This window comes from Pterocles gutturalis, unplaced genomic scaffold, assembly GCF_000699245.1.
Source record: "Pterocles gutturalis isolate BGI_N339 unplaced genomic scaffold, ASM69924v1 scaffold30440, whole genome shotgun sequence".
In the NCBI taxonomy this organism is placed as follows: domain Eukaryota; kingdom Metazoa; phylum Chordata; class Aves; order Pterocliformes; family Pteroclidae; genus Pterocles; species Pterocles gutturalis.
The window spans coordinates 25442-42858 of NW_010139256.1; the positions used below are offsets into that span (position 1 = coordinate 25442).

General features: G+C 35.6%; 1 protein-coding gene across 1 annotated transcript in view; it reads left to right on the top strand.

Annotated features, from left to right (window-relative positions):
* Positions 1-1697: 1697 nt before the first annotated feature.
* Positions 1698-17417, top strand: part of LOC104468985 (peroxidasin homolog) — a gene marked incomplete at both ends in the record, with an annotated part of 42510 nt that continues 26790 nt past the window's right edge. The window contains 4 exons of the mRNA XM_010083295.1: positions 1698-1769; positions 3382-3453; positions 10266-10337; positions 17111-17182. Of these exons, the coding sequence (XP_010081597.1) occupies positions 1698-1769; positions 3382-3453; positions 10266-10337; positions 17111-17182 (288 nt within the window). The remainder of the gene's footprint in view (positions 1770-3381; positions 3454-10265; positions 10338-17110; positions 17183-17417) is intronic.

The following is a 17417-nucleotide window of genomic DNA, read 5'->3' on the forward strand; positions in this document are numbered from 1 at the left end:
AACTAAAGAAGGTGCTTTTGTAAAGAACAAATTCAAGCTATGACAATTTGTGCTTCTAAATCTGGAAGTCCTCAGTTCAGCTGGGAGATGAGTAAGGGGGCTGCCCTGCATGACTACGGGCAGTTCAGCTACACATCTAAATAAGGGATAGCAGTTTGCATCCCTCATTTATTCCAGTCATTGATCAAATATTTTGGTGGAGTGTAATGCAAAGAGAACCACAGTCTAATCCTTTCCCTGCAATGATCAGTAGGCCACATCCTGAAACACTTATGTAGAAAAAGTCCTTCTGAGGCCATTACCAGAGCTGAATAAACCCTGATAGGCTGATCCATGAGGAATGATGCTTATGTACTTTGCAAAAGACCTCAGGCAACTATACCCCCTATTACCTACAACCTCAGCCAGTGCAGTTATATGGGATTAGTATGCAGCTGAGCTTTTGTCTGCTTTTCTATATTTCCTTTGACTAAACACCTAATTCCAGAGAGACCTTTTAAGAACATATTACCTGTTAAAATGCAGCCCATATTTATGTTTTAATTAGGACTGGTTTTGGCACAAAGATTGAAGTTATGACATGTTTACATCCTATTGATAAGTGTGTATTCTAGGAAGGAAAGTGCAATAAGTGCACTTGCAGTAAATGCAATCATAGTCTTTCAGGTTTTACTTACTTTCCATTTGCTTGCAAGAGACTATAAGGTTTTGGTGCCCTTGGTCTGCTGCTAGAGGAGAGGACAGACATGCTGCTCTTCTTCCTTTCTCCTGGTCCTGATCTTTCCTTATGGTCCCTCTCTCACCTGTGTGCTGATCAGGCAGAAAATTATTTCCTGTTTTTTTTTTTTTTTACATAGGTTTATTGCTAGTCCAGTCAAGTTGGTTAAATCAGTTTCTGAGCTGCTGAGAATACGAAAGCCAGTGTGAGCAAGCAGCAAGATAGTGCGACTTGGAGCCAGGGAGGGAAAGGAGATGGGCAGAGGTGGAAGACGCTGCTGCTTCTTTCAGCAGAGCGTGCCACAGCTGTGGTGTTTCCCTGCATCCGCACGCCGCAGCACCTCGCTCGAGAAACTGGAGCTTCTCTCTTGTTGGAGAAGTTCTCATTAAGCTATGGATATAACAGGAAATAGAAGATGGTAAAAACACATAAAAAAGTAAGAGAAAATAAAATTAAATAAGAAAAACAATAGCTTTCTTGCAGCTGGATTTACAGGTTTTCAAAGCAGGCCAGCATAAGGCACGTAAGACTCCTTACCCAAAACTGAAGAATGGAGTAGCTTGAAAGTCTTGAGAGCTGTCTCTTTTTTTCCTGAGTTTTTTTCTGATCCCAGTTTTTCTGTATCTGTTTCACTGTATTATTTACAAGCAACTTTTAAAATACGAAGACAGGTCAATCTGGTGAAATATACAGTTCAACATCCAGTTCCAAGATGCTTCACTGTGGAAGAGAACATCCTTCATGACCAACACGTTCAGCCTTCAGCACCGACTGCTGAGGCTGTATTTTGTCAATCCTCTGCTTAAACTTAGCAAACAATGTTTGGATTTGTTTTTCCTTCTCCTTTGGCCAAAAGCTATAGTTTATGGACAGGGGCTGGTCATGATGGTCATAAAAGACTCATACTTAGTTCAGTTTTTCATATGAAAAAATATGTAGATTTTTTTTCATAACATGTTTCTTTTTCTTTATTCTACAGAGACCTAAGATTTAATAGGATTAAAGAAATCCAGCCTGGAGAGTTCAGACGTCTTAAAAACCTGAACACCCTGTAAGTTCTTTTTCAACCCTAAGGCCCCTTCCTCTTTTAATTTAATGTGGTTAATTTGATAATGTGCCAAATTTGCTCACTTTTCACAGGTAAGTAGCATCACAAATTTCATCTGTAGTATTTACACAGGTGAGAGAGTAAGGTTTAGGCCCAAAGTATTTGAAAGCAAAACCAGGTATATGTCTATTAAAATAAAAAAGGAAATTACTTACATCCTAATGTTTTATTAGCATTCTTTAGTTGGAAACAGGAAAAATACAGGCCTTTATTTTATAAGTTTTTCCAAATTAAGCTAAATTACTTTGATGGAATATCACGTAATAAATCATGGAGTTACAACAGAGTTATTCAAAGGCTCAGATGTGAGGATGTGTTGCAGTTACCAAATATTTGACAAACTGATGTTATGAACTCTCCTGTTCTAATGTGCTCACCAGGACTGACAGAAGTTGGAAGGTTTTGTTCCTACTGAGCTTCCTTTGGCAGAGGTCTCTGTTACCATATACATTTGTGAAGAGAAGTCTGTGTTTTCTAAAAGGCTTTTTACAAACCCATGATGCCAATAGTATGTATATTATAGTTTTAACTTAGTATCTCCTTTGTCATTCCTTCAAACATCACTTTTGAACAGATGCATGCATGTTTCTCTTTAGTATATTAGCAGACATGAGGAGGAATTATGATGGACAGTTCTTTTAAATGTATGTAATTTATGATTGCAAATTCGACTGTTTTCTAGAACACAAGTAGTGTGTGAACTGGAACAGAATACAGTGATATCAGTGAGCTTTGGATTGTTACTATCTATTTATCCTTCAAGCACATAACAAAAGAAATGTATTGAGACATCTTGTATTGTATATTCACACGAGGAGAAATGCTAGGACTTTCCCCCAGAAGTATATTGTCCAAATCTGTACTACCAAGATGTTTTAACTAGCTATCCCTACTCCCAGGCACCTTTGATCATGCCTCTGTAGTTGATTCTCAGTTTTGAGTTACAATTTCTGTCAGATATCTGACCTCAAGTTTTAAACTGTTCAAATGACTGATCTGAGACCCACAAGTCTCAAATAAAGACAGGATTCACAAAGTTTGGATTCCCTTCTCTTCACAAAACTACTCACTGCATGAGAGATGAGTGCAAATCTGTGATGACAGGCGGTTGTGTTCCTGTGTGATGTGAAGGGCCCGGTACACAGAATATCACTAAGAAACATCTAGGAAAAGTCACTTCAATGCACCTGTTAGTGGCAAATCTTTGTTAATGTTGATTTTATCAATTTCAGCCCTCTGTGTAGACTTGGGACCAGAATTTTTTTTGCTTCATCTCAGATACTCACAAAAAGCCACATAATTTCAATTTCTCGATTTTTAAAATTTTTTATTTCTGTCTAATTTTTTTAGTTGTCTCCTGCAAGGTAAGGATTGAACAGCTGTAAGCACGTCACTTTTTTTCTTCTTCTAACAATTACTGTTAGGGAAAAAGCTTTTTGTTTTGTTATATTTTTAAGTTTTCCTTTTAGTGCTACATTTATACCTGTGTTACACATGTTGGTTTTTTTTCCCTACTAGTTGTGTATGTTAAACAGCTGTTTATTTCTCTTTATAGGCTTCTAAACAACAATCAAATTAAAAGAATACCTAGTGGGGCATTTGAAGACCTTGAAAATCTGAAATATCTGTAAGTTAAATGAATGTCTTTTTTTTTTTTTTTGCATCAATATGTAACTGAATTTCTTCATGGGGAAAGTATTTTAATCTGATTCACTATCTTGGGAGATAAACTGCTTTGAAAAATCTGTGAAATAAGATGGGGTGGGGGCAACTGTACGTCCTTTTTTCTGTAAGTAGATGCTTTGAGAATGCTAATATAAGACTGTGATATCTGTAGGCAGTAGATTTTAAAGGACTTACTAATTGCTTTTTACTATATGCAATTTAAAAGATAATTTAAAAAGGGGTCTGTTTAAAGGTTTAGGAGGTCATGTCTTCAAAAGTTCACTGAAACCTTCATACAAGTACTTTTTAAGTTTGTGATTTGAAAAGTGGTTTAAAGGCAGCTAGTCCAAGATTTGTTTGTGTTTACAGGAGCTTGTAATTTACATAAGCTTTTTAACTACTATATTGTTCACTGGATGCAATATAAATTCGTAAGACAAAAATAAAGTCAAACACAAGAGAGAGAAGTACCTATATTATTGGCCATCAGGTCTGTGTCTTCAGGCAAACTGTGTATTTTAAGAATAACTCCTCCCATTTTTCACAAACATACCAACTGTATTAATGATCTGAATAAACAAAAGGCATCAAAAGTTGTTATTTTTATCTGCAAAAAAGACTTAGTAGGTTGCCATGGATTCTCAGGTCTAGTCTCTAGAGTCCACCTTATGTAATGTTGCATAGAAAAGTTTCACTCCATTGTGTTGGAATATTGATCATTGTTTGTGCGCTGTACAGAAAAAAAACGATCACTTTAAGATTTCATTGTTTTGGAAACAATTTGGAAACTTAATTTTCCATCTAGTTTTCAAGAATACAGCCTGAATAGATCTAAGGAGGTGAGAGAAGAGAGGAAAATAAGTCACATAAATTTGTGCAAATACGTTACCCAGTTTTCCATGATGTGTTTGATTACATTTCATGGTCTCATTTTTGTGCATATTGTCCTTCAGTAATAAAATTGTTTAAGCTATACACAACTGGGGGAAAAAGAATACTGAACATATTATTTCCAATTAATTATTAAAGTCCGTGATGACTGAATAGTGTATCTGGTATGTAAGGTCTGCTAAGTCGGGATGGTTAAGCTTCTTTCCATAGTCAGCAACTGTGCAGAAATACTGCTTAGTTCTTATTAGTTCTTTATTTTTACGTCTGCCTTTGCCTAGCTGCAGTAAACCTGAAATAAAACTCAACTATGTACTCTGTTCAGCTCAATAGAAGACTGAAAAGAGATAACTGAACTATGATTTGCTTGTTTTCATATACATGTAGTAGTGTTTACCTATATCTATAATTTTGAGAGCAAGATCTTTTCCTTTTCATCTTGTTCCCTGGAAAATTTGAGTATAATGTTTGATGTGATAGTTCATTCAACTGCAGAGAGCTCTTTAAAGCCATCCCCTGTTTTGCTAAAGTAAAGTTCAAGATCTTTTTGCTTTAAAAGCATTTGCCTGTTTAGCCTTAAACTGTACAGCCTTAAAGTTAACAAAATGCTGGTACTGGTCAGATATCAATACAGAAGGCTCAGATGTAGCAAATATATACAGTTCAGCTGTGAAAATGTTAGCTAAGCACGTGCTAAGTGTATTCTGTGGAACAAAGGAAACAAAAGAAACTACTTTTTCCCAACAGGATGAAGTTAAATAGAAATTAGGGGGGTGAAAAATCGCAATATTTCTTAAAAGAAAAAAATATTGTTAAGAATTTAATATATATAACCAAATTATCTGGAATATTTGAGACTTTGAATGGCCTGATCCTATGCATATTTTCAAACCTAACTTGTGTTGTTCTATTTCATAAAATGAGATCGTTAGTCCATGATGTTATTTGTGTTCTTAGGAGAACTGAAGTACTGGATTGCAGATGGTTCTGGAAATGTATAATTCACCGAGTAATTTTAGAAAACCTGTTGTTTCTCAGTGGCTTTGATTTAAAGAAATATGAGCATATAAAATTATAAAATATATAACTATTAGTAAATATAATTATATGTGTAAAAATACTTGTAAGTATTGAGTTATGTATAAAATATGTAAGTATAAAACATAATACAGTATTTTTTTTTTAAAGCCAATGTCTGAGAGAGAGATGTCAAGGCCCATTCTTGTATCTCTGCTGCAGTTTTTGGTCTTTTAGTCAAAGATTTTTCCAACAAGACTCGAAGAGCCCTGGGATTTTTGAATAGTGCTTTGTACTGTTTGTTTCTAAAATTGAGAGTAGAGTTTTATGAGGTATATATATATTTTCATAATTGTCTGTCTGGACAACACATTTTGACAGAGTAATAATATTTTCTCAATGTTTTGTGCATTAAAAATATTAATCATTGAAGAAGTTGGTCTTTACATTATAAAAAAAACGTGCATATGATTTCTGAATCTTATTTTTTAGGATTATTTCTTTTCTTGTAAGTTTTTATGTAACTGAAATTTTGACAGTTCTATAAACAGTTTTGTGTGATGTTGCTGTGCTTTTTGTGGTAATAATTTTTCTTTGAATTCATATACTAAAAGTTGTAAAGAAATAGGTGTCATTATTGTTTCACTATGAAACCAAGAGAATACTTTTTCTTTCTGCCTTTCTGTCTGTCTTTCTTATTTTATATGCCTTAGTATTGGCAGTATTGTTCATTAATAAGCATCAAAAAGGCAAAAGTAGCTTGGACTCCATCCATAATATAGTTTCTTTCTGCACTTCAGTGATTCTGTATAATTTTTCTGGTCTTATGTTCCCCCTTCTGCAAAGGATAATGTGAATAGTCCTGACTTAAATAAATTTACAAAGTTGTTTTCATGTGAGCAAAATGACTGGTAACTTGTTTGTAATTTGTTGCTCCTGACACAAGGCGTATATGTATATATGATGTATATGGTGAACTGAATATATTTAATTGGCTTCCTGTGAGTTATTCAGTTTACTGACTAGAGGTGGTAGTACAGAAAGATGAGAAAGAAAAGCTTCCCAACCTTGTAATACAGGTGCAGGCAAATTTGTGGAAACTTGTTAGGATAATCCTTCCTGATCCTGAAAGTCAACATTCTCCAAGACAGAAGATAATTGGGAACTGAAGGCAGAGACATATTACAGTTTATAAACATGTAGGATGTTAGAAGATTTGGAATCAGCAGTGGAAAATATGAGGTTAAGATTAAAAAAAAAAAAGAGTCTAGGGAGGAGATATGGAAAAATATTAAATATGGATTAGCAGTTACAGAGAGTTGTCCAGGTAAACAGAAGGTGCTTGATATTTACAGAGTAGTATACTACAAGCAAGTGTGAAGGAAGTGTAGTAAATAAAAATGGAGAATGAAAATTACTTTGGCAACAACACCGAGACCTGTTCACTTAGTAAGAAATGGAGAAGTGAGAAATCAGACATGGCAACAGTGTGATAATCAAATGATAAATTGAAATTAAGACTGTACAAAATGTATCGGTTCTGGAAATACTAAAAGGGAACATGCAAGGTTTGTTTTGCATTTGGTGAATGGAGTAATAGTAGTAGAAGATGTGTTGGGGTTTGCCAAAGTGCAGCGCTGCTCAACTCACCTTTCCAGAAATGGGATTAGGTCACATTTCCTTCTGAGCCTTCTGACACTGTTGCTGTCATGATCATGTTACTTTTTCCTTTGAGTATCTCCTGTGATTTTAAATCTCATTTCTTTGCAATTCACATTGCTGATTTCACCATCTGTTTTATGCTTCTATGTACATCTCTCTTTCCTGTATTTACTTGGCAGGTTTTACTCTGCACTGCCTGATGTTGCCATTACTTTGCACTTTTTTTTTTGTCTTGTTCCAAATGAATATGTCAGGATCTTGGTTTTCTTAAATCACATGACTTGTAATACAGCCCATAAAATCCAAAAATTATCCTTATAGGGGTTCTATAAAACTTTTTTAATTAAAACTCCTTTTTTTCTAATTTTCTGATAAGTGGTTACCTATGTTTTTGTTCATTTCCCAAGTGTATGACCAATATGTCTGGTCTTTATCAGCCTTGCTTGGATTTCTAGAAAGAGGGTTTTTTTCTTTTTTTTTATACTCTTCAGAAAATAGTTAGTAGTAATTGCCAGAAAATAATGTAATTTCTTAGTAGAATATATCCCTTGTCATCTTAATACACTGTTTATTCATCCTTTGAAAGAGTCTAATGGTTCAGTTGTGTGATAGAGCTTTAAATAAATCAAATGATAAATTACTTTGTCCCTAGTTATATTATAAATCAGTTTTCTACTAATGTGACTGGTATAAATTTTGAGAAATTTTTATTAGTGTTTGCAAAGTTTCGGTTGTTAGGCAAAGTAGCAATTTAGAAAGACATAAATATTTTTTGTGAGTGCTACTTAGTTGTATTTTATATTCTGCCATCTCTCTCTTCATTAGGCAAATGTATATTTTTTTTTAATCTTTCTGTTAATATTTTCAAGGAAACATCTACACAACTAAATGAAAGGGTGGTTAACACATCTGTCATAGGACATACCTTTTTGCACCCTTGGGTTGGTGGGGTTTCTCCATGGAGGGGGGACATGATGGACTGAGGTCAGTTGAGTGTCCTGCAGTTTGAGGTGATCAGCACAGCAAAAGTTGTAGTTTAAAGTTGAATCCCAAATAAAGTCATACCACAATGGCTTGGTAAGAGCTCCAAAAGTGGACATGAAAGGCTACTCCCTTCCCTGCAGTATGGTGGTAAAAGTCTGAAAAACTACGAAGTCATTATCCCAGTCTTCCTCTAACCCCACCTTGTTCTTCAGTCTGCTTTACTTTGTCTGCAGAAAGTAAATAAAAGTTACATCAGTGATTCTTTTTTTTTTTTTTAATTAATTCAAACTTCTTGAATAAAATTCTTCAAATACCCCTAAGAGATACTTAACTTTGGTCAGTTCTTAAAAGCATCTTAGCCCACTCTGGTTCAATGGTCTGATCAGAGTTTATCACTCACAGGAATAATAGGAATTTGCAAACTGGCAAGTGGAGTGTATTAAGAAAGTAAATTACACTTTGGCTATTCAGTCTTTGAAATTTTCTAAGGAGTGAGAAAAAATGGTGCATTTAAAATCCTCACTGTAAAATAAGATAGGAATGTATTATCATAAAGAGAAGAAAATTAGGGAGAGACAAAATGGTAATGACTGTGATCCCGAAGTGAATTGGTGAATCTGAGTCAAAACAAATATTTGAATACCGGTGAAATAATATTTTTTTGCAAATAGAATAAAAACAAATTCCACATCCAAAATAAGTGTAATACACCTGTTCTCTCTCTTTTAAATTATTTTTAAAGTTTTTACAGTCTTTTCACATGACAGTATTTTTTTCCAGTTTAATTTGTTCAGAATTTTCAGCATTTAAAAAACTTAACAAACTTTTGTTCGTTAGCTGTTCTGTTGTTGGAGGAACTCTGGTTTTTGTTCAGATGGATGTCTGTGTTAATTAAGCACACCTGAGTCTATATATTCATGTGTTGGATTCTCAGCAAACAGTACATTGGAAATATATATTTAGACTAAACAGAAAGATACAACTCTATATTGTCCCCCAAAGTTGTCATGAGGTGAACATCAGATGTCTACAACCTTTTCCTTATTAAGGCCTATTGTGAAATGTTGTCCTCTGTCGTCAGTGTAAAAACTGCCACCAGCTCCAGCAGAGCCAGTATTTTATCTGTTGCATCAAAGAAGTTTGCAATATTTACAGTACGTTACTGAAAACTCTAGCAATAAAAAAGCCAAACTCACTACTAATAAAATGCCTGCTAATAAAGCCATTTGGGGTCCAAAGTCTCTTCATTGTTTTTTTTTCATATAAATCTGTGCCTGATTAACTGTTTCAAACTGTTTGTCAAAATAATTGTGAGAAAGTTCTTACTGTGAACCTGTTCCTAACTTAACACAAAAAGAGAGTGACTGACTCTGAACTCCAACAGTATTTTCATTTGCTGCCTCCATGCAGAAACTGCAGTCATCAGCTAAACTGTGTGATTTTTCTCCAGCACCCTCTCACTAAACCATCTTTACTGTTAAAAGCATGATGAAAGTGAGCACATACACTGATCCATCCTGGATTATTTTTATTCTGTAGAAAAGGTGTAGCCAGCATATGTGAACATACTGGTACTCTGCGCATGTTTATTCTGTTTATATTATGGAGTATCAATGGAGACCTAATGTCGATCTTCTACACAGTGATAAAACATACAGTGCTGTATGCAGTACCAATATTCTAACTTGTATTTTTTTATAAATATTCAAAAGGTGACACAGGCAGAGTTATAGAAATTCTCACTAGAAAGAAATTCTGGTCAAAAGACAAATTCCATCATAATTTGAATATTTGTACCAGTATCCAGATGAGATCTTTTAAGGAAAGTAAGAGGCCAGTGGCATCCCCAGTGCGTTCTGGTAAAGGCACATCTGATGCAATTCTGTCCCATGAAGTTGAATTTATTTTAACTTTTGGCAAGCCTATGATGAAACTGAGGGGCAAAGAAACAGTAAGTAGTGACAGTGAGCACTGGGAATCCCAAACCATCTGGGTGACAGCCTCAGGGCCTACAAGGCCCTAGACTTTTGTCTTTCCTGGCAAATAATTGCGATGAAATCTCAATGCAAAGTATTTTTATGTGTATGTGTTTAGTTTTTGTTTTGTATTTTTTTTCTAATATGTAGTTGAAAAACTGTCTTCATGTGTCAACTTAATTCTTCTTTTCCACCTTCATGTAGCTCTTGTTTGTGTACTAATATTACTGATTGTTTCTTGTTTCAGCTATTTGTACAAGAATGAAATCCAGTCAATTGACAGGCAAGCATTTAAAGGACTTGCCTCTCTAGAACAACTGTAAGTGCCTTTTCTCTTCTGTGCTGTCATCTCCATGGTTCCCCCGCAGAGGAAAAGTGCACGCCTTGATCCGTACATCCTGCCTGCATGCTCTGCATGTCTGCACTCCCTGGGTTGTTAGGCAGAGCCCCATAATCATTTGCATGTGGAAAAACACAATTGATCTCTGTGTCAAATTCCTCATTTCTGTGTTTGTCTTTTATTTGTGATTTGCATTCCCGGTGTCCCTATACATTGTTGCATAGCTTTGACAAAGAAGAAGCATTATTGTAGAAAATGTTGAAAACTAATGTATAGTGCTTATAGACTGATTTAATTTCTGTAGGTTTTATAACATTGCAATTCCTTTGACTGCAGCAGTTACTTTGTTTTATGCCAGCAAAACTAAAGCTGAATTAATCTCTTGAATTTAACCCAGTTTTGTTATACTTTAAAACAGGAGATTTTAAAATGAAAACCTTACTATTCCTCATACGTGTTAATCATTGCCATATACAGATGTTTAAGAAGTAAGAAAGTTTGTTGTTTGTAACGTAGATGTTTCACATGTTTCTTCTAGAAAGGCTGATTAAAATAATACTCCTTTTCCTGGATAATGACTGAAGAATAATTTCTGTTGAAAAAGAGTGAAAAGTGCAGTCATTAGCATGACAAAACCTGATTGTATTGATTCCATTAAGTTTAACTATATTTTATTTTGTAATCAGCAAGTATTTCTACACATTAATTATGGTCATGTTTAGAAAAACTAAAAGAGCTATACATGCATAGCTGTTTCACAGTTTGACTGCCAAATAACAGTACTACCCCAATGAGTTTTGTAGCAGCTACATTTTGGGGGCTAACATATTTCTGCTAGGACCAACATACATTTTGAAACTCCTGACAGTTATCAGTGTATTACAAACTTTCTATGATATGTACCAGTTTTTTTGTTGCTATAATCCTCTAGGGGATATTAGTGTGCACAGTGTGTGTCTGAAATAAAATGGCACTTCAGATGGGTACAGAATCATACAAGCTCATTTTAGAGGGCAACAGATGCCTTTTGAAGGAAGAGCTTCTACACAAAACAAAAGTGATTACTATGAAACATATATGAATGTATTATTTGTTTCCTTAATACCTTTCTCTTCCTCTTCCTTCTACTCTAGCAATGATTACTGCAGCATATTGACAGCAACTGGTAGGGCTTACTTGCATGCTAATAGCATTTCTTATTTTCTGTGTAGAATTTTAGATATTGAGGCCCATTTATTGAATTACTAATTCTTCCACAATAATATTCTTCCACATGCCACAAGCCTGATAGGCTGCAAGTGTCAACAATTGCCCTTTTTTCTTTTGCGCTGTTTCCTGTTGATCTGTGTCATGACTGAAAAAAACAAGTCACTTTGGAATATTAACACCTTCTGAATGTACTTTTCCGCTAGGTTGCAGGTAGGCCTCTCTGCCTGCAGTGATGTCACACTGTATCAGCTTATGCTCAGATTTGAGACATCAATGTTATTCTGTATGAGGTTAAGTTTTAAACAGGGTTTGAGTCTTATTTCTAACTGGGAAGTCTGGAAATAGAGCCAGTTCTTTGTGAACAAGTTCCCAAGTCCTCTAACTTCAGTTTGGGACTGTACTGGCTGCTCAGTCAATGTTTCCGCATTTGAGGCTTCTGTGGCCTCAAGTTATCAAAGACATTTTGGTGCTGGATGTGTTTGCTGAGCCAAGTGCTCTTCTCAATGCTTAGCAGAGCTCTCAGAAGGAAATGTGGTCCACATCTCAGGGGAAGACTTGGTCCACAGTAATTTCTTCTACTCCAATGATGTGGAATGAAGCCGATAGTTGCTTTTTTAAAAAATCTGAACAGCAAAGCAAACACTTTTCTGGGGTTTTTTTGTTTGTTTGTTGTTGTTCTTTGAGAGAAACTGTAAATATATTTTGATTTAGGAAGCCTGTTGCTTTATAAAGGAAGAAAAACCCCAGTATTTACTGCTTCTGGCATTAAACCTCCACGGCAGAATTCTTAGCTGCTGATGTAGTAGAAATATCTTTTTCTTCAGAAATTTCTGCTAAGGGAACAAGGATCTTTGAATCAGATTTTGAAACTCACTTATGCTAGAGTAAAATCGTAAAAAAACCTGGCAGTTTTAGATGCTCAAACACACTGAGCCATACATATTTTGTCACCTAACTCTTCAGTCACACCGGGGCATGAAGGGTGAACGTCAGCTGATGAAAAGTAACCGCTTAGTACCAGTTTAGACCCTGTTAAATCTGCAAGACGTATGTTTTGGTCTGGCAAATGCAACACAAAGCTGTGGGAAACTTGCATTTTTTTTGGAGCAGCAGCTGGAAGACAGACAGAGCACCCAAAAGGCAGCGAAAGCCGCCTCTATATGCTTGGGCTTAGACAACCACTGTATGCCTCTATATGCCTGTGCTTAGACAATTGAATCCCACCTGAAATGTCACAAGTACCTGGCTTGGGCAGTCACAAGTTTGCTGGATCTGCATCCCAAGATCAAGCTCTAAATGCAGTCTATTTACAGAGGTGTGTACATTGTTTTTCTTCCAAATATCTACTATATTTTTTGAGATCTCAGCTTAAGAGCTGCATGTATCAACGACAAAAAGTGTTTTCTGCAGTCCTTGACTAGTCGGATCCCCAAATACTAGTGGAATTATTTATATTTGTTTACCTAATCTTAGTGGAATACTAATTATGCATTTTCTTTTAACTTTCATATTAACATACCAATTTTGCTCTTTATCAGCTGTTATTAGAGTTATGCTGTAGTTTCTGTACACATGTATGTATTTTGGGGGAAATTAATAGATAAAAACATTATCTTACATACAGTGATGCAGCTTGTTATGTTCATTTTATTTCCCTCAATTCAATTTTCAGTAGGTTTGAAATGTTTTTATTACAAAGAGTTCCTGGTTTTTGAATAACTGTATGTGACCTGAATAAAGTCTCATTGCTGCTAAAAATACCTATGGTAGGGAATAATGAAAGAGAATTAATTAATAAACAAGCAAACAAATGAATAAACAAACCCAAAAGGTATGAAAGGGCCTTTAGAAGTACATCCTTATTATTCTAAAATAAGATCGGCTAGGGATAACAAACCTAGATGGCTGGAAACAGGTATTTATCTAACTATATTTTAAAAGTCTTTAAAGAGGAGATTCCATAATCTCCTTAAGTATCCTGTTCCAATGCTTTATATTGTTACTGTAACATCTTATTTAAATCTTTTTCCTTGATGTTTAAGCCTGTTACTCTTGTCATACCCCTGGGCAGGGAAATGTCTTTGATAAATGTGGGAAAAATATGTTTGTTCATTCTCTTTCAAATAATCAAAATGGCAATGAATATGCCATTATTGTGATATAATATTCCATCATATGAAATGAATATTGAAAACATAGATTGTACTCAACTAATGGATTTTAAGTACTTCCCTAGAGACGTGGAGATAAAAATATTATGGTACAGAAGATATAATCCTAAATTCAGTGCTGTGAAAAATACCAGTGGGACTGAATTTTGCTCTAAATTTTCATCCTCCAAGATGAATAACAAAGAGAAAATCTGTACCATGCTTATTTGATCAAATCTTTATCTTCCTCTAGGTGTGTTTGGTTTGGGCTTTTTTTTTCCTTTGTTTCCTTTCCTTCTGTTTCATCCTTGATAATGAATTCAGCATTAAAAAAGGAAGACATGGTTATTTAAAAATCACTCTTGCATGCTTTTTCTTTAAATTTCTGTTATGAAAGTCTCTTTAATATCAAATTCATTATATCATACTGCTATTTTTAAGAGCGTTTTTACTTTGAACATAAAATATGTCTATAAAGACATGTCAGTGTGAGATTATTTCCTGAATATGATTACCTTTAAAGTGAATTTCCAGTCCAAGAAATTCTCATATTAATTAAAATATTAAAAATTCTTTAAAAAAGCATTAATGTGATAGATAGAATAAAATAATGTAAGTGATAAACCTAAACGATAAAATGTGATTAAAGTGTAGGTCATAAAGCCAAGGGGTTTTTATTCTTTTTGTTGTAGACTTACAATGCAATCTGGTTCATGCATCTATTTCTTTTAGAATTATATTTGTTGCTAATAACTTTGTCTACACATTTAACACTATTCTGTTCATAAATGGCCTGACAAGTTGCTAAGGACTTTTTTGAGGTCATAATTTAAAGACCTGCAAAACCCAACTCACTTGTCATATGAAGCAGTTAAGAATATTTTCCAGTTGGACTGATCCAGTTGATCTGATGTTTTGAGCTACTTTACGCAGCATGATTTCTGATGAGGTAAAGTTAACTGTTATAATGTGCTTCAGTGCCTGAATTACTGTAGCTGTATCTGTGATGATTTGAGGTTGTAAACAGAAGTATTGTTTTAATTAAACTGATTAATTTGGTTGGAAAAGCAAGACCAGTTTTCAGCCAAATAAAGTATTCTTTACATCTGTAATTGCAGTAGTCTTGAATACTAAACAGCAGTAATGAGCTGTTGCTTTGAGTTAAATGATGTATATACATCACTCAAACCATCCAAGAGAGGTGCCTTTTGTTTTTCTCTCTTTGCTAATGTCACCTCTGATCCATGGACCTGAAGAAGGGGCTGTGTGCTGCCATGTGCTTGCTTTTACCAGTGTTATTTGTTGTTCCAGTAGGAGGTATTACTTGTACCTACAAATCTTGTCAATACCAAAGAAGTACAAGAGATTAATTTATTGGGAAGATAAGGAGACATGTTTGCAAGGTGCTTATGAATCACAAAAATGCAAGTAGAATTAACAAAGTCAAAAAGGAAAAAATCCCTCTTGGCTGCACAAGAAGTAGTGTGTGTAATTTTTTTTCCAAAATGAAAGCTGCTTCAGAAGAAGTAACAAACCTTATAGTTGTGTCTGTTTTTTCCCTTCATCCTCTTTCACTGCTGTGACCCCCAGCGTGTCTTGCCCGCTCCCCAGCGCTGCTGATGCTGGGCAGGTGGGCGAGCGGAGCCCTGGCTGCAGGGGAGCCGTGCCTGCCCCCTACCCACAGGCAGACACCGGCACCGTCTGGCCAGTCCTTCCTCAGGGCTGGACCTCACGGCGGGCTCTCTGCTGGTGATTCAAATGAACCTTGCAGGAAGTATCTGCCTTTGAGATGTCTGTCTTTTTAATTTAGATGAAATTGGCCGCTATTTTCAAAAGGGAGCTGAAGACTGGCAGGCATAGCAGGATTACGCACTTCTTGTTTCCTTATGCAAACAGGATCACACTCGGTGCTCGCTACAGTATGTGGCCGCGCGTTGCACTGGCAATAAGCAGACTTGACACTCCGATGTGCCTGATCACGTCCATGCTGATTTATTGGCTTTTTCTGTGGTCCCCATTCATTGCTCCCTGGCATCACTCGCTGGCTCGCGCTCGGGCCCGTGCTGCTGCTGGCGGGGGATCTGGGAGGCTGCCAGGCACGTGCCTGGCTTCCCCGCTGCACGCGCCTTACCGGGCTCGCTGCAACACCTCTGCCGTAATCGCCGCCTGTTCCCGCTTCCCTCTCTCTGCAGCGACCGTTCGGCTCAGGTCAGGGAGTGGAGCACGTGTGGTGTTTCAGCACAAGGGTGTTCCTGTGTCCCTTTACTTTTCATGCTGAAGGGTTGATTTTTCAGAAGATTTTGGGGTCTGAGATTTTGTTTTTGTTTTTTAATGATGGGCCTTTTCATTCTCCAGCCTACAGTGATTACATGCACATTCACCAGATGTTCCTGAGTTTGTCAGAGGTCAAATAACAAACTTTAGGAAATTTGGATACATTTGGGTATAATCAGGATCCAAAGTCTATAAATCATTTTTACAGTTCCTTGTGCAAGTCTTATCAATTACGTCTTGTTTTCTTGTCTGCAAGGTTATGGAGTACCTCCTCAACATAGTCAAGACTGGAAAGATTTTTGCAGTCTAATTTTCAGAGCAGTTGCTGATTAATAATCTGGTTAATTAACTTGTTACCTTGGATTTTTTCAGTTTTACAGGATTAACAGCTGTGTAATATTTGTTGCTGTGTAATATCAATAGTTTACGTAAGCATCGACAGAGCATCGAACAGAGCACAGCTGTGGTTGTTGATTGTAACCCAATTGCTGGGAAGTCTTTTGTCTAAAAGCAGTTCAGTCAAACTTGGTTTTAGGTTACAAATTTGTTTGGCTTTTGAGAGTGTTCCTAGCTTTAAATGCCAGTATTCATGGACTAGAGCAGGTTACTTCTCAGCATATTTTGAAATTTTCACTCAATGTGATAGCAATGAAAACAGTTGCCCACTAAAAATGTTATTCTGCTGGAAACTGTAAATGTTTTCTAAACACCCTGCAACATTTTCCTGTAAAAATTCATGATTTTCTTTTTTCCATATACATTTATTCAAGTATGTATATTAATAAAAATTTGACTTGACAAAGGAGGATTAAAAGTAGTATCTCCAAAATCTCCAAAGAATGGTTTTCAAACAATTTTTTTTGCACATACATGTACAGACACACATTCAGACACAGACATGCACACACACTATATAATGGTCTGCAAACCCTTCTTGTTAGTTGAGTCTTGTATTTCTCAAATTCAAGTACAGGTTCAAGTATTCAGATGATAAAATGTTAAGCCACTACATCGCTATCACCATTTAGTCAATGTGTGAACAATAACATGCTTTATAATATTTCAGCTTAATTAAGAAAATTGTTTCAGTATTTTTCTTTTTGTTTAACATATTTTCAGGTATCTGCACTTTAATCAAATAGAAACGTTGGAACCTGAATCCTTTACCCATCTTCCAAAACTTGAAAGGCTGTAAGTTTGTTTTTCTTGGGATATGATTCAGAATTCAGCTTGCATTTCTGTTTGAATTAAATTAAGTGTTTGAAACTGGAAAATAATATTTTTATCATTCCCATAGATTATTTTTAATCTAAATTTTTTATTGTAACTGCTACGTAATCTTTGCCAAGAACACCATGGGTCAGGCTGACCTTAGAGGCATGCAGAAGTGAGCATTGCCTGTGCTATGTTTTTCTGTTGCAAAACT